The following is an 18,229-nucleotide window of genomic DNA, read 5'->3' as shown; positions in this document are numbered from 1 at the left end:
AAGGAGGTGACTTCTGGAAAGCACCTAAGAATGAGGGCTGGTTGCCAAGGGAATCAACCATGAATAGAGGAGTGAAACATTTTCAGGATGATTTCAAAAATCACCCTCTGATTTCTGGGGAGAAGTGAGGGACTGGAGGTTGACTCAGTCACCAACGGCCAGTGATTTAATCAATCATGCCTACATAATGAAGCCTCCATAAAAACCCAAAAGGAACAGGCTGAAGATCTTCAGGTTGCTGAATGCATAGATTTGGGGCGAGTGGTATGCCTGTAGAAAGCAACGATTGGCATCCTTTCCCCATATCTTGCCCCATGCAGCTTTGATACCTGGTTGTTCTTGAGTAATATCCTTTAATGAACCAGTGATTCAGTGAGTAAATGTTTCTGTTTTCTGTGAGCAGCTCTAGGTAGTAGATCAGAAGCCCAGGTAACAACCTGGACTTGAGATTGACATCTGGAAGGTTTTCCGTGGGTCTGAACTCTTAACTTGTAGAATCTACTGCTATACCTGGATATATAGTGTTAGAAATGGGCTGAATTATAGGATGGCCAGCTGGTATCTTAGAACTGTTAAGTGGTGTGGGAAACACCACTACCCCATGTTGGAACTGGGGTCCCAAATGACTTTCTGATGATTTCTTTGCTTTCTTCTTTCTAAGGAACACATATTTTTAATCATTTTGGTCATGGACACCTTTGAGAAGTCAATGAAAGTCACAAACACTCTCCTCAAAAAAAAAGCATAGTAGATACAAAACTGCATGAATTTTCAAGGAATCCCTGGGCCCTCCCTGAAATTCATCCGCATATCCAACAGGGATCTGTGGACTCTAGGTTAGGAGCACCTGCTCTGGTGCACAGCTAACTTTCACGGGTTGCCTAGTTAGGATACTTCCATCAAAGAAACCTGAATAACAAGCTCACTTAGGAGTGCTAGCTGTAGAATGCCCTCAGTGTTTCCAGGCCTAGGCCATGCTATTTCCTTACATATTTCAGTATCTGTTAATCTTTGAACTGACTGAACCAGAGAACTACTGAGCTACTGAAGCTTTGGGATCCTGATTATTAGCACAATTTACCCACACCCTCCCGCTCAGGAAAGCAAAAGAGATGTGAACTCGAGTTGTGACAGTGAGTTCTTTAACTCCAAATGTGGTCGAATTTGAAAATTCTGCACTAGCAATTACTTTTTCAACTAGCTAATGCTCATCACTGTTATTACAGGGAGGCAGCTATAAGAATGTCATCTATAGTTCAGCACCAGGAATATAGCGCTTCTAACCCTCCACTTTGGTTTGGCTATGATTCTGAAGGCAAGTCTCTTAGAGAGAAACAAAACACATCACTTAAAAATTCAGAACTGACTGCAAAAGAGTCAACATACAATAATGAAGAGGAAGCAGTATGACCTTCAACCTCAAGCAAGAACCAGAAATGTAGAATCTGGCAACTTCATTTAATGTAAGTATTTTTTACTAGCTGGATCTGAACAGTGTAAACAAGCTGGAAATCATTTCCAGATTTTTATTCCAGCTATGTATTTGTAAATACATCTATGAGTTCTTCTAACAATCACGATTAAAAAAAGCCAAATCAAGTACTGCTACTATGTAACTTTTCTACTTTAATTTACCTTAATCAAACCAATTGTTTTGATGAGATTATCAAATTTAGGTTACAGTTGTATACAAAACAATCTTGACAGATATGATGTTTTTGACAAGAAATTTAGAAGCTTCTCCTTAGAAAAGAAAGCAGAAGGCTATATAAAATAGTAAGCATTTTGAGTGACAGCAATGACATTAAGGATCTGTAAGGCTTTATTATAAATGATACAGATATACATTTTAAAAAGAAACAAAGCTTTCTAATAATTTCTAGACACTTAACAAGAGAGATCTAAATGCCAATTAACCCAGGACTCATTTCAACATTTGACTTAACAGTCAGAGGCAAATTAAAAAGAAACAGTCCCTTTTAGTCAAATTTGCATGGTCCCTGCAATGTCTCAGAAAGATCTTTTTTTATTGAAGTATAGCTGATTTACAGTGCTGTGTTAGTTCGGGTGTATAGTACAGTGATTCAGTTATACACACGCACGCACATAAGTTATTACAAACCCTTGAGTTCCCTGTGCTTTTCAGAAGATCCTTGTTTGTTAACCATTTTATATATAGCAGTGAGTACATGTTAATCCCAAACTTCTAATTTATCCTTCCTCCCACCACCTTCCCTTTGGTAACCATAAGTTTGCCTTCTATCTGTGGGGTTATTTTTATTTTGTAAATAGGTTTGTTTATATCTTTTTCTTAGATTCCCTATATAAGTGGTATAATATGATATTTGTCTTTGGCTTACTTCACTTACTGTAATAATTTCTAGGTCCATCCTTGTTGCTCCAAATTATTTCATTCTTTTTATGACTGAGTAATATTCTGGTGTGTGTGTGTGTATATGCATATCTATATATATTTCACATTTTCTTTATCCATTCATCTGTTGATGGACACTTAAGTTGCTTTCATGTGTCCTGACTATTGTAAATAGTGCTGCAATAAACACTGGGGTGCAAGTATTTTTTCAAATTATAGTTTTTGAGTGGGAGTGCTAGATCATATGAAAGAAATTGAAGAGCAATATTGCGCAGGAACCTAGAATGTTAGGTCCATGAATCAGGGCAAATTGGAAGTGGTCAAACAGGAGATGGCAAGTGTGAACACTGACATTTTGGGAATTGGTGAATTAAAATGGACTGGAATGGGTGAATTTAACTCAGATGACCATTATATCTACTACTGTGGGCAAGAAGAAATGGAGTAGCCATCATAGTCAACAAAAGACTCCAAAATGCAGTACTTAGATGCAATCTCAAAAACGACAGAATGATCTCTGTTTGTTTCCAAGGCAAACCATTCAATATCACAGGAATCCAAGTCTATGCCCTGACCAGTAATGCTGAAGAAGCTGAAGTTGAATGGTTCTATGAAGACCTACAAGACCTTATAGAACTAACACCCCCAAAAGATGTCCTCTTCATTATAGCAGACTGGAATGCAAAAGTAGGAAGTCAAGCTCTACCTGGAGTAACAGGCAAATTTAGCCTTGGAGTACGGAATGAAGCAGGGCAAAGGCTAATAGAGTTTTGCCAAGAGATACACTGGTCTTAGCAAACACCCTCTTCCAACAACACAAGAGACGACTCTATACATGGACATCACCAGAATGGTCAATACCGAAATCAGATTGATTATATTCTTTGCAGCCAAAGATGGAGAAGCTCTATACAGTCAGCAAAACAAGACCGGGAGCTGACTGTGACTCAGATCATGAACTCCTGATTGCCAAATTCAGACTTAAATTGAAGGAAGTAGGGAAAACCACTAGACCATTCAGATCAGATCAGATCAGTCGCTCAGTCGTGTCAGACTCTTTGCGACCTCATGAATCGCAGCACGTCAGGCCTCCCTGTCCATCACCAACTCCCGGAGTTCACTGAGACTCACATCCATCAAGTCAGTGATGCCATCCAGCCATCTCATCCTCTGTCGTCCCCTTCTCCTCCTGCCCTCAATCTCTCCCAGCATCAGAGTCTTTTCCAATGAGTCAACCCTTTGCATGAGGTGGCCAAAGTACTGGAGTTTCAGCTTTAGCATCAGTCCTTCCAAAGAAATCCCAGGACTGATCTCCTTCAGAATGGACTGGTTGGATCTCCTTGCAGTCCAAGGGACTCTCAAGAGTCTTCTCCAACACCACAGTTCAAAAGCATCAATTCTTCGGTGCTCAGCTTTCTTCACAGTCCAACTCTCACATCCATACATGACCACAGGAAAAACCATAGCCTTGACTAGATGAACCTTTGTTGGCAAAGTAATGTCTCTGCTTTTGAACATGCTATCTGGGTTGGTCCTAACTTTCCTTCCAAGGAGTAAGCGTCATTTAATTTCACGGCTGCAGTCACCATCTGCAGGTATGACCTAAATCAAATCCCTTACGATTATACAGTGGAAGTGACAGATTCAAGGGATTAGATCTGATAGAGTGCCTGAAGAACTATAGATGGAGGTTTTGTGACATCGTACAGGAGGAAGTGATCAAGACCGTCCCCAAGAAAAAGAAAGGCAAAATGGTTGTCTGAGGAGGCCTTACAAATAGCTGAGAAAAGAAGAGAAACAAAAGACAAAGGAGAAAAGGAAAGATATACCCATTTGAATGCAGAGTTCCAAAGACTAGCAAGGAGAGATAAGAAAGCCTTCCTCTGGGATCAATGCAAAGAAATAGAGGAAAACAACAGAATGGCAAAGACTAGAGATCTCTTCAAGAAAATTAGAGATACTAAGGGAACATTTCATGCAAAGATGGGCTCAATAAAGGACAGAAATGGCATGGACCTAACAGAAGCAGAAAATATTAAGAGGTGGCAAGAATACAAAGAAGAACTATACAAAAAAGATTTTCATGACCCAAATAACCACTATAGTGTGATCATTCACCTAGGGCCAGACATCCTGGAAAGAGAAGTCAAGTGGGCCTTAGGAAGCATCACTACAAACAAAGCTAGTGGAGGTGATGGAATTCCAGTTGAGCTATTTTAAATCCTAAAAGATGATGCCCTGAAAGTGCTGCACTCAATATGCCAGCAAATTTGGAAAACTCAGCAGTGGCCACAGAACTGGAAATGTCAGTTTTCATTCCAATCCCAAAGAAAGGCAATGTTAAAGTATGTTCAAACTACTGCACAATTGCACTCATCTCACAAGCTAGCAAAGTAATGATCAAAATTCCCCAAGCCAGACTTCAACAGCATATGAACTGTGAAATTCCAGATGTTCAAGCTGGATTTAGCAAAGGCAGAGGAAACAGAGATCAGATTGCCAACATCCGCTGGATCATCGAGAAAGCAAGAGAGTTCCAGAAAAACATCTACTTTTGCTTTATTGACTATGCCAAAGCCTTTGATTGTGTAGATCACAACACATTGGAAAATGCTTAAAGATATGGGAATACCAGACCACCTGACCTCCCTTCTGAGAAATCTGTATGCAGGTCAAGAAGCAACAGTTAGAACTGGACATGGAACAACAGACTGGTTCCAAATTGGGAAAGGAGTACATCAAGGCTGTATACTGTCACCCGGCTTATTGAACTTCTATGCAGAGTACATCATGCGAAATGCTGGGCTGGAAGAAGCACAAGCTGGAATCAAGAGTGCTGGGAGAAATATCAATAACCTCAGATATGCAGATGACACCACCCTTATGGCAGAAAGTGAAGAAGAACTGAAGAGCCTCTAGATGAAAGTTAAAGAGACTTAAAACTCAACATTCAGAAAGCTAAGATCATGGCATCTGGTCGCATCATCACTTCATGGCAAATAGATGTGCCAACAGTGGAAACAGTGACTTTATTTTGGGGGGCTCCAAAATCACTGAAGATGGTGACTATAGCCATGAAATTAAAAGATGCCTGATCCTTGGAAGAAAAGCTATGACCAACCTAGACAGCATATTAAAAAGCAGAGACATTACTTTACCAACAAAGGCCATCTAATCAAAGCTATGGTTTTTCCAATAGTCATGTATGGATTTGAGATTGGACTATAAAGAAAGCTGAGCACCAACTGTGGTGTTGGAGAAGACTCTTGAGAGTCCCTTAGATAGCAAGGAGATCCAACAAGTCAATCGTAAAGGAAATCAGTCCTGAATATTCATCAGAAGGACTGAAGCTGAAGCTGAAACATCAATACTTGGGCCAGGTGATGTGAAGAAAAGACTCATTGGAAAAGACCCTGATGCTGGGAAAGACTGAAGGTGGGAGGAGAAGGGGACAACTGAGGATGAGATGGTTGGATGGCATTACCAACGTGATGGACATGAGTTTGAGTAGCCTCCGGGAGTTGGTGATGGACAGGGAAGCCTGGTGTGCTGCAGTCCATGGGGTCGCAAAGAGTCAGACATGACTGAGCGACTGACCTGAACTGAACTGAACTAAAATTAGCTAAATGCTTTTAGTAATTCTCCCCTTTCTTAGGTTGGTTTTGAAAGGTTTTGAAATAAGCAGTATCACTTAGCTGTGAAATGGTTCCTGGAAGTGGACTGCTGTGCAATCAACTGAGTAGGAAATTTTAACACCTAACCCGAGACATAAGATGACTGTACCAGAGGGTGATTTTTAATTAAATTTGGAGATTCTGGCAGCTGCATAGAAATTGGCTTCTGACCCCTAAGTATTTCGAGTGTATAACTGGAAAGTTATGCAAGATGCAACTGCTTTCTAAAGGAATAATGCCTGCCTGGGTAAAACCACAGTAAGGAGAAACATACCCACTATGTTTCTCTAGAAACCAGGCAGGGTATTTAAATGTCAAAGCTTGCTCCAAAATTCTTTGAGTAAGGTCCTGTCTTAAACAAAAACAAGAGACACATCTGTTCTTTACGGGGAGACAAATTTTATAGTAGCAGAAATGGAAGAAAAGGTTGGCTATGAAAGGGAACTAAGAAGTGGAGTGAACAAGTGGTGAAACTGTTAAGTTCTGGGTGCAGATTACTCAAGGTATCCATATTATTCATACTTAGGTCTTCAGATCTTAAGCATTTGAAATATATAGGTCTGTATTCAAGACAGTAAAATATGTGACTTTACCTGTCAGTCTGGACTTGAATCTGTCATCCAAATATGTACCATTCCTTTAATAATTGTAAATACAGTTGACTGCTGTTTATGCTACCTTTCTGGCTATTGTTGACCAAGTTCATAAACTTTATTTTTAGTCATGAAAATGTTTATATAATTGCAGAAGGTGGAAAAGATGATAAAAATTGCCTTATTGCCTCCTAGTGCCCTCTACTTAATAATTTAATACACACACACACAACCACATCAAACATACTAACATGTGAGTGTTGTCCAAACCCAAACAAATTATAATTTTATGAAGTACGAAGTAAAAAGACACTGTGAGATACCTGACAAAGCTGACATTTTGCTTCATAAATAAAAAGTTAAAAACAGAACTCCAAACAAATTAAATATTAACAAAAAGAGACTATTACAGGTCGTATTTGGAAAGGTTTATTAGAAAATCAGAATTTAGGAGCAAAGAAATACAATCCAATAGATAGCATTTATTCAGTATTGTCTAATTTAAATCTTCCAGGGGTAAACAAGGTTTGATAGAAAGAAAATTCATAAAATAACTTAGATAGTACATTACTGTAAAAGTGAAAATCTATTTTCATACAACTGGCTATAAAGTAGTTGAATGCTACCCCACCACCAGAATGCATTATGCCTTAAATTACATTAAAAAAAAAAACAATCAGTAGCAACCGCATCATATTTGTGATGTATTTTATTTGTATATGTATTTGTGATGTAGCCACAGCTTAAATTTATATTGTTGTCATAGTAAGTGCTAAGTAAAAACATTTTATACAAGAGCCCTGGTACAAAGAATTTTAAAATAACTGCCCCCTATTACCTATTATTTTTGTATAATTTATTAAGTGGAAACTATGAATATGATGAAATATCATTTTATGATTACATTAGATTAGATGACAAAACAAAGATTATCCTGAGTAGGCCTTACCTAATCCTCTGAGCTCTTTAAAAGCAGTTATCTCAAGCTGGTTGCAGAAAAAGAACTAGATATTCAAAGTATGAGAAGGACTAATTGCATTATTGCTGGCTTGAAAATGGAGAGGGCCACATGAGAAGGGAGGTAGGTGGTCTCTAGAAGCTTAGAGTGATTGCCAACTGACATAATGGAAACATAGATCTCAGTCACACATTCATGATGAATTGGAGTTTGCCAATAAAATGAATGAGCTTGCAAGTAGACTATTTCTCAGATCATCCAGATGAGAATTCAGTCTGGCCAACACCTTAAGTCCAGCCTTGCAATACTGTGAGCAGAGAATCTAACCACCCTGAGCTCCTGATCTACAGAACAGTGAGCTGATGAACAGGGGTTTTTTTTTTAGCTTAATAACTCATATTAAAAAAAATTAATCAGGTATGGTTGATATACAATATTACGTAAGTTTAAAGTATTCAACATAGTGACTGACAATTTTTAAAGGTTATATTCCATTTTAGTTATTACAAAATATTGGCTATATCCCATGTTGTACTATATGTCCTTGGAGCTTATTTTATATATAGCAGTTTGTACCTCTTAATCCCCTACCCATATCCTGTTCCTCCCCACTTTCCTCTCCCTACTGGTAACCACTGGCATGTTCTCTGTATCTGTGAGTATGTTTCTTTTTTAAAAATTATATTCAGTAACTATATTTTTCAGATTCCACATATAAGTGATATTATATAGTATGCATATTTCTCTGACTACTTTCACTTAGCATAGTACCCTCCAGGTCCATCCATGTTGCTGAAATTTTCATTCTTTTCATGGCTGAGTAGTATTCCATTGCATCTAAATATTTGTTTATTTATCTGACTGTGCTGGCTCTTAGTTGTGGCATCTGGGATCTTCAATCTTCATTGCAGCATGCAAACTCTTAGTTGTAGCATATGGGATCTGGCTCCCTGACCAGGGATTCAACCTGGTGCCCCTGCATTGGGAGTGTGGAGTCTTAGCCACTAGATCAATAGGTAAGTCCCTTATTATGTTTGTATATACCACATCTTTTTTATTCATTCACCAGTTAGTGGACACTTAGGTTGCTTCCATATCTTAGCAATTGTAAATGCTATTAATATTGGGGTGCAAGTATCTTTTCAAATTACTGTTTTTTGTTTTTTTTCAGATAAATAGCCAGGAGTAGAATTGCTGGGTCTTATGTTAGTCCTAGGTCTGGGGTTTTTTGTTTTTTGCAAAACCTCCATACTGTTCTCCATAGTGGCTGCACCAGTTTACATTCCCACTAAGTATAAGAAGGTTCCCCTTCCTCCACATCCTTGCCAATATTGTTTATTTGTGGTATTTTATGATGATAGCTATTTTGACAAATGAGATATCTCATTATGCTTTTAATTTGAATTTCTCTGATTATGATGATGTTGAGCATCTTTTCAAGTGATGATGGCCATTGGTATGACTTGTTTAGGAAACAAACGTCTATTTGGATCTTCTGCCCATTTTTTAATCTTTTTTTTTTTTTTTACATTGAGTTGTAAGAGCTGTTCATATATTTTGGATATAAGCCTCTATTGGCTGTATCATTTGCAAATATTTTCTCCCATTCAGTAGGTTGTCTTTTTTTGTTGTTGATGATTTCCTATGCTGTGCAAAAGTTTTTAAATTTAATCAGGTCCCATTTATTTTTGTTTCCACTTTCTTTGCTTTAGGAGAGCTCATCCAAAATACTGCTACAATTTATGTCAGAGTGTTCCACCTATGCTTTCTTCTTGACGTTTTGTTTCTGGTATTACATTTAATTCTTTAACTCATCCTTAATTTGTGTTTGCATATGGTGTTTTCATTCCAATCCCAAAGAAAGGCACTGCCAAAGAATGCTCAAACTACCTCACAATTGCACTCACCTCACACACTAGTAAAGTAATGCTCAAAATTCTCCAAGCCAGGCGTCAGCAATATGCGAACTGTGAACTTCCTGATGTTCAAGCTGGTTTTAGAAAAGGCAGAGGAACCAGAGATCAAATTGCCAACATCCGCTGGATCATCGAAAAAGCAAGAGAGTTCCAGAAAAACATCTATTTCTGCTTTATTGACTATGCCAAAGCCTTTGACTGTGTGGATCACAATAAACTGTGGAAAATTCTGAAAGAGATGGGAATACCAGACCACATGATCTGCCTCTTGAGAAATTTGTATGCAGGTCAGGAAGCAACTGGACATGGAACAACAGACTGGTTCCAAAGAGGAAAAGGAGTACGTCAAGGCTGTATATTGTCACCCTGCTTATTTAACTTATATGCAGAGTACATCATGAGATACGCTGGACTGGAAGAAACACAAGCTGGAATCAAGACTGCCGGGAGAAATATCAATAACCTCAGATCTGCAGATGACACCACCCTTATGGCAGAAAGTGAAGAAGAACTCAAAAGCCTCTTGATGAAAGTTAAGTGGAGAGTGAAAAAGTTGGCTTAAAATCAACATTCAGAAAATGAAGATCATGGCATCCGGTCCCATCACTTCATGGGAAACAGATGGGGAAACAGTGGAAACAGTGTCAGACTTTATTCTTTGGGGCTCCAAAATCACTACAGATGGTGACTGCAGCCATGAAATTAAATGACGCTTACTCCTTGGAAGGAAAGTTAGGACCAACCTAGACAGCATATTCAAAAGCAGAGACATTACCTTGCCAACAAAGGTTCGTCTAGTCAAGGCTATGGTTTTTCCTGTGGTCATGTATGGATGTGAGAGTTGGACTGTGAAGAAGGCTGAGCACCGAAGAATTGATGCTTTTGAACTGTGGTGTTGGAGAAGACTCTTGAGAGTCCCTTGGACTGCAAGGAGATCCAACCAGTCCATTCTGAAGGAGATCAGCCCTAGGATTTCTTTTGAAGGAATGATGCTAAAGCTGAAACTCCAATACTTTGGCCACCTCATGCAAAGAGTTGACTCATTGGAAAAGACTCTGGTGCTGGGACAGATTGGGGGCAGGAGGAGAAGGGGACGACAGAGGATGAGATGGTTGGATGGCATCACTGACTCGATGGATGCGAGTCTGGGTGAACTCCGGGAGTTGGTGATGGACAGGGAGGCCTGGCATGCTGTGATTCATGGGGTCACAAAGAGTCGGACACAACCGAGCGACTAAACTGAACTGAACTGATGGTGTTAAGAGAATATTCTAATTTTATTCTTTTACATGTACCTGACCAGTTTTCCCAGGACCACTTATTGAAAAGATTGGTTTTTTTTTTTCCCTATTATATATTCTTGCCTACTTTGTCACAGATTAATTGACCATAAGTGCATGGGTTTATTTCTTGGCTCTGTTCTGTTCCACTGATCTACACCCTTGTTTTTGTGCCAATTCCAAGCTATTTTGATTACTCTAGCTTTTTAGTACAGTCTGAAGTCAGAGCATGTGATTCTTCCAGCTTCTTTCTTTCTGAAGATCATTTAGTTATTTAGGGTCTTCTGTGTTTTCATACACATTTTAGAAATACTTAATTATGTGAAAAAATGCCCTTGGTATTTTGATAGAGATTGCATTGAATCTGTAGCCTGCCCTGGTTAGTATGGTCATTTTATAAAATTAATTTTTCCAGTCAATGAACATGGCCTATCTTTCCACCTGTTTGAATCACCTTCAATTTCTTTCATCAGTGTCTTATAGTTTTCCAAATGCAAACCTTTTACCTCTTTAGGTAAGTTTATTCTTAAGTATTTTATTATATTTGATGAGATGGTAAATGGGATTATTTCCTTAATTTCTCTGATAGTTCATTGTTAGTGTGCAAATACCAGATTTCTCTGTATTAATTTTGTATCCTGCAACTTTACAAATTTAGTGATAAGCTCTAGTAGTTTTGACAGTGTCATCTTTAGGATTTTCTGTGTACAGTATATCATCTGCAAACAGTGACTGTTTCACTTCTTCCTTTCCAATCTGGATTCCATTTATTCCTTTTTTTTTTTTTGTCTGACTACTGTGGCAAGAAATTCCAAAACTATGTTGAATAAAACTGGCAAGAGTGGGCATCCTTGTCTTGTTCCTGATCTTAGAGTAAATGCTTTCAGCTTTTAACCACTAAGTATGATGTTTGCACTGATTTGTCATATATGGTCTTTATTATGCTGAGGTATGTTCCCTCTAGGCCCATTTTCTAGAGCATTTTTAAACATAAATGCATGCTGAACTTTGTCAAAACCTTTTCCTCCATCTATGGAGATGATCATGTGGTTTTTATTATTCAGTGTGTTAATATGGTGTATCACATTGATTTGTGTATACTGAGAAATTCTTGCATCCCTGAGATAAATCCCACTTGATCACCATGTATGATCCTTTTGATATATTGTTGGATGCCGAGGACCAGCCCCGGCTGATCCAGGGTATTCGAAGGGGAGACGGAGTCGGCGACTATTTACATATTTATCAAAGATATAAAGAGTAATAGAATGAGGATAGCTCAGTAGGAAAATTCAGTGGAGAAAAGAGGCTGAGTAACTTGGTTTACGCGAGAGACAAATAAAACTTCAAGACAAGAAGTTTGCACCACTTACGTAGGCCGCAGGCGTCCTTCCGTTCTCCCGAAGGAGAGGAGACACTGAGGCCTCCCCGGTCGGATCTTAGAAGCCCAGGCATAATTAGTAAGCATGGTGGGTTCCACGCTCCAGATGGAGACTCAGCTGGAAGTTAAAGGGAAGAATGACATGGGGAGACCAAACTCTGGTGAGCAAGGCCCGTAGCTTTATTTTCAACAGGGGCTTTTATACCCAAGTTACACATAGAGGATAATAGGGGATGCAAAGTCAGCAGTTTTTGATCCTTATCAAAAACCAGGGTTTCGTTCCTACAAATTTATCGTATACAAATGGTTTAGGTGATTTACATCATCTTCTGGCCAGAAGGCCTATTAACATTTTATGGCTCTTGACAAGGACTTATCAACAAAGACTTATTTTCTCTAAGAGTAATTATTTTAAGGTTTGGCGCCATCTTCCGAAGATAAAATTGCATTCCTCTAGGGTGGATGTGTAATGGGTTTACAACAAAGGAAAGAATTTATTACCTTAAGGGTCTAAAGTTACTAACACCAAGGCCACTACTTATTTTTTCTACATACCAACTATATTAATTAATACACATTCAAGGATACAATTCAGGGGATGTGAAAACTTGACAACAAGCATTGGCTCATCAATGAAATCTTTTACTAGTTTTATTCTGACAGTTTCTAACTCTCTGAGAGGCTCTAAGCTATTTGAATATCTTAAGCTTCCCATGCCTCTTGAGGCTGGGAGACTGTAAACAATCGTATGCATAGCTGTAGGAGTCTGGGTAAACTTGTCAGGCGAGTTAGAGAGCCATCTGAGGGGTTTGGATTTAAACACTCCTAATTGCCCAGGAACTTTATTAATTGGAGCTGTAAGTTAACTCTTTGACAGAGAGAGCGAGATGGTGGTGGTGGGGGACAGCCCCCAGTAAAGTCAGAGGTGAGAGCACAAAGCAATAAAGTAGGCAGACTCTGGTTTTTGGGGGAAGATGCTCGAGAATATCCAGGGGGACTCCCGAGGCTTGATCCCGCCTTTGCGTATGCCGAGCCTCCTTCCTCATGACCTTTGTCACGAGTGGAATGTCTCTCACCGGCTCCCGGCAGTTGGATTTGATTTGACAATATTTTGTTGAGTATTTTCACATCAATATTCATCAGTTATAATGGCCTATAATTTGTATATGTGTATAATTATCTTTGTTAGTTTTGATCTTATGGTGATTTCTGGCCATGTAGAATGAGTTCTGCAGTGTTCTTTCCTCTGCAATTTTTTGGAATAGTTTAAGAAGTGTAAATGCTAACTAGTCTCTAAATGTTTGGTAGGATTCATCTGTGAAGCCATCTGGTCATCGACTTTTTGTTTGCTGGGAATTTTTTGTCACTAATTCAATTTCATTACTTATAATTGATATGTTCATATTTTGAGTCAGTCTTGGGAGTCTACTATTGATTCCTTTTAGCATACATTTTTAGGATTTGCCTATTTCTTCAATGTTGTCCACTTTGTTGACATATAGTTGTTTGCAGTAGTCTCTTATGGTCCTTTGTATTCCAGGAGCATCAGTTGTAAATTCTCCTTTTTCATTTCTGACTTTATTGATTTGGATCTTTTTTTTCTCAATGAATCTGGCTAATGGTTTATCAATTCAGATTATCATTTCAAAGAACAAGCTCTTAGCTTCACTGATCTTTTCTATTGTATTTTTTAAGAGTCTATTTCATTCATTTCTGCTCTCATTTTTATGATTTCTTCCCTTTGACTAATTTTGGGTTTTGTTTGTTTTTTCCAAGACAGGAAAGTTTTCAGCTATTATGTCTTCAATTATGCTCTTAGCCTCTTTCTCTCTATTCTGTGGGGATCCTAAAATGCAAATAAAAATGAGCTTGACGTCTCAGAAGTCTCTTAAAATGTCCTCATTTCTATTCATTGTTTTCTCTTCAGCATAACTGATTTCCACTACTGTTTTCCAGCTTCAGATCCATTCCTCTGTATTATTTAGTCTACTACTGATTGATTTTAGTGTATTTTTCATTTCAGTTATTATATTTTTCATCTATGCTTGTTCTTTTTTTCTTTGTTAAAAACTTCTAACTTATCAATCTGTGCAGCCATTCTTTTCCTAAGTTCTTTGGCCATTTTTATGATGACACCTTGAACTCTTTCTTGGTTAGATTTCATATCTCCTACTTCACTTAGTTCTTCTTCTGGGGTTTTTATCTCAATCCTTTGTTTGGAACATGGTCCTCTGTTGCCTCATTTTGCCTAACTAGCTGTTTTTGTTTTTTATGTATCTGACATGTTGGTTATGTTTTCCAATCATGAAGAAGTGATCTTCTGTGTTCCAGCAGTGCACTCTCATCAAAAGCTATATGCCTTAGGAGTTCCCCCTATGAGGGCATGGGTCTGTTTTGGCAGACTGACTGTGTAGGTGGTCTGGTAGGCTTGGTTGGCCCCTGATCTGTTTGGTTGCCAGGTGCTTCCTTGTGCAGAGGCTGCTGGCCATTGGTTGATGGAACCAGGTAATGAGGTGGTTGACTGTAGAGGCCTTGGGGCTAGTGCTAGGTAGTGTCAGCATCCAGGAGATCCCAGGACAAACAGGTATTTTTTAAAGTCAGTAAGTTTGTGGTAATTTGTTACGAAAGAAAACTAACAGCAAAGTACAAATTTTGAAAAGATTTCTCCAAGACATTCCAGTTTGTTGTTTTCAACATTTGTATGAACACTGGTATTTGCTTTTTTGTAGTCATAGATCTACTAGTCATTGTTAAAAATTAGGAATATAATTCAAGCCATTCAGTCTTGCAGCTTCAGGGACTGAAACCAGCTTTGGCTTCTAAAACGTACAGTTCCTTTTGGGGCATCAGCCTTAATCCATTTTTCATGTTTGCTTGTTTGATTCAGGAATCCTGAAACACAAAATTGCATAAAGTTATATCCTGATTGACAAGAGCAATACTGACTACATATATCCTAACAATATATCTCTAAATCTAAAAAACATTTCAAACAGCAAAAATCTTGGTAAAGATAGCCTGAACTGGAAGAGTTGCAAAGAGGTTAGTTACCTGGGCTTGCTCTCTCCTTTTTTTCCCTCAAAACAACATGCAAAGAGAAACTACTCTGTTTTTTATTTATTCATTTTTGTATGCAGGTTTTAAAAAGAGCTTTATTTAAGTATAACTGACTAAATAATGCATGTATTTAAAGTACGTAACAAGCTTTTACATATGAAAAGTCTGAAGAACCATCCTCAAGAGGTTTGACAGAAAACAACAAAATTCTGTAAAGCAATTATCCTTCGATTAAAAAAAAAATGAACATATCCATCACTCCCAAAAGTTTCCTTGTGTCCCTTTGTAATATTTCTCTCCTGCCCTGCCATGCCTGTCCTATCTGCACCTCTTCTAATCTCTCAACAATTACTAATCTACTTTGTGTCACTATGAATTAGTTGCATTTTCTAAGATTGTAATAAATAGAATCATGCAATATGTACCCTATGTAGTCTTTTAAAAAATATCTAGGTTCTTTCAGCATAACTATTTTGAGGTTTGTTCACATTGTAGCATGTTTCAGGTGGTTTCCTTACACATACGCTGATCCATACTTTGCTAAATAGTCATGGGCACCCTGTATAACCCGGCTCACTCTGGAACTTTCTCTTGTTAACTTTAGCAACCCATATCTCTTCCATGTGGTGAATCTGTTGGGCTCTGCCTGTGTTACCCCTCTCCCTGCCCTACAGCCTGGAAACTCTCAAGCTAATGGGCTATGGCAATCATTGTGCTCACCTGTTTTTTTTTTTTTTTTTTGCCATCTCTAGTCTGCTGCTGCTGCTGCTGCTGCTAAGTCGCTTCACTCGTGTCCGACTCTGTGCGACTCCATAGACGGCAGCCCACCAGGTTCCCCCGTCCCTGGGCTTCTCCAGGCAAGAACACTGGAGTGGGTTGCCATCTCCTTCTCCAATGCATGACAGTGAAAAGTGAAAGTGAAGTTGCTCAGTTGTGTCTGACTCTTTAGTGACCCCATGGACTGCAGCCCACCAGGCTCCTCCGTCCATGGGATTTTCTAGGCAAGAGTACTGGAGTGGGGTGCCACTGTCTTCGTCTCTAGTCTTCTAGTTGTCTTTTTTCTTTCAATCAAGGTAGTTAAGGTGTTATACCTCTGGTGTTCCACGGCAATTCTGGACTTAAGAAACCAGTCAAATCTGAACTGAGGAATATTGTGAATACACTGTCTGAATTCATCATATACATTTTCCGTGTTGAATCCAAGCACACAAATCAAGGAAACAAACTCTCTTCTCTACTACAGTTTTCTCCTTCCTTAGTATATATGATGTTCCCACCTGCTAAAAAGGTATTTTGTACCATCCAGTCTTTGTGTCAAGACTTTGTATCTTTCTTTGATACAAACCCTCTGAATTCTTGCCTCTTCCCTTTGATCTGAGCCATAATCTTGTCTATTTCTTTACTGCATCTTTCACAAAAGACAGTTGCATATTCAATGACTTCCTCTGGAGATTTTTCCTTCCATTTCTTTTGCTGTATTTCCAGTATCATCATATCCCAATTTCTCATCAAACTGCTTAAAATCTTTCTCATTGAACTGGTGAATCTTTGTGTTAGAGGCTTCTCTTTTTCCTCTAATCTTCATTATTAAGGGATTCACAATTTTGTCAACTTTAATCTCTTCATCTTTTTGTGCCTGTACTACATTTAATAGATCATGATTTCAAGGTATCTATAACCAACAGTTTTTCTATAGTATAAATTTCTTTTTCTAGTAATTAAAACAAACATTGAGGAAAGAACTGGTAATTCTGAATCAGTTCAGTTCAGTTGCTCAGTCATGTCCGACTCTTTGTAACCCCATGGACTGCAGCATGCCAGGCTTCCCTATCCATCACCATCTCCCGGAGGTTGCTCAAACTCATGTCCTTGAGTTGGTGATGCTATCCAACCATCTCAACCTCTGTCATCCCCTTCTCCTCCTGCCTTCAATCTTGCCCAGCATCAGGGTATTTCCCAGTGAGTCAGTTCTTCACATCAGGTGGCCAAAGTATTGAAGCTTCAGCTTCAACATCAGTCCTTCCAATGAATATTCAGGACTGATTTCCTTTAGGATTGACTGATTTATCTCCTTGCAGTCCAAGGGACTTTCAAGAGTCTTCTCCAACACCACAGTACAAAAGCATCAATTCTTTGGTAATTCTGAATACCAATTGTTAAAACAACCAGGAATAATTAGAACTATTATTTTTTTACATATTTTAGCAACAATAGTAAAGTGTCAAAAATAGTAAGGGTTTCCCAAATACTTAAGATCTTTTGTTGTTCAGTCGCTCAGTCATGTCTGACTCTTTGTGACCCCATGGACTGCAGCAAGCCCGTTTTCCCTGTTCTTCACCATCTCCCAGAGTTTGCTCAAACTCATGGCCATTGAGTCAGTGATGCCATCAAACCGTCTCATTGTCTGTCATCCCCTTCTCCCTTCCATAAGCAAGCAACTCATGACTGGGGAGGTAAAATCTTTTAAAAAGTAAGACCTTTTACCTCCCCAATCATGAGTTGCTTGCTTATGGAAAGAGAAGCCAAATCTACCTATTTCCTTCTGCAGCAATAGAGACCATGCACAGTGCTATTACTACTAACAAACTGAACACACAAGTGATTATAGCTTATGAAAAATACTCACAAGCAAGACAGTTTATAAAGTTCCATTTAGCTTGCTGGAAAAGAGCTTTCTCTTGCCAATAAGCAATTTACTAAAAGCTCTGAACTTTGGGTTGAATCTGTGGAGACTCTAATTCTAATTTGTAAAGTTTATAAATTCCTTCCTACAAAAATCTTGTAACATGGATTGGAACTTGGAGTTGCAGAAACCTTGTTCCTTTTTTAATTCCCTTTGCCAATGAAAATCAGGTAATATTTTTTGACCAATTAATGAGAAATGACTATTCTATCCCCATGTGGCTTGGCTTCCATTAATTGGGAAAAAAGTTTATTCTCAGGATGTTTTTAAACTTATGCATTTGCTCTCAAAATCTGCCATGTTCAAATTTACC

General features: G+C 38.5%; 2 protein-coding genes across 4 annotated transcripts in view; one reads left to right on the top strand and one right to left on the bottom strand.

The window, feature by feature from the left end:
* The window catches only part of FBXL13 (F-box and leucine rich repeat protein 13), a 226,980-nt gene extending 218,150 nt beyond the window's left edge, over positions 1-8,830 (top strand). For both annotated transcript variants that reach the window (XM_070787705.1, XM_019958626.2), the window contains one exon: positions 1,227-8,830. In XM_070787705.1, coding sequence (XP_070643806.1) covers positions 1,227-1,410 — 184 coding nt within the window. In that variant the 3' untranslated portion in view covers positions 1,411-8,830. The remainder of the gene's footprint in view (positions 1-1,226) is intronic.
* The window catches only part of FAM185A (family with sequence similarity 185 member A), a 108,202-nt gene that overhangs the window by 18,105 nt on the left and 71,868 nt on the right, over positions 1-18,229 (bottom strand). The window contains exon 8 of one of the 2 annotated variants that reach the window (XM_019958622.2): positions 12,334-15,068. The exons of the other annotated variant lie outside the window; for it this stretch is intronic. Coding sequence (XP_019814181.1) covers positions 14,956-15,068 — 113 coding nt within the window. The 3' untranslated portion in view covers positions 12,334-14,955. Of the gene's footprint in view, positions 1-12,333; positions 15,069-18,229 lie in introns of those variants that run through there. 2 annotated transcript variants of the gene reach the window in all.

This window comes from Bos indicus, chromosome 4 (genome assembly GCF_029378745.1).
Source record: "Bos indicus isolate NIAB-ARS_2022 breed Sahiwal x Tharparkar chromosome 4, NIAB-ARS_B.indTharparkar_mat_pri_1.0, whole genome shotgun sequence".
NCBI lineage: Eukaryota > Metazoa > Chordata > Mammalia > Artiodactyla > Bovidae > Bos > Bos indicus.
The sequence above is the reverse complement of the archived record's forward strand: the minus strand, read 5'-3'. Positions and strand labels throughout refer to the sequence as shown.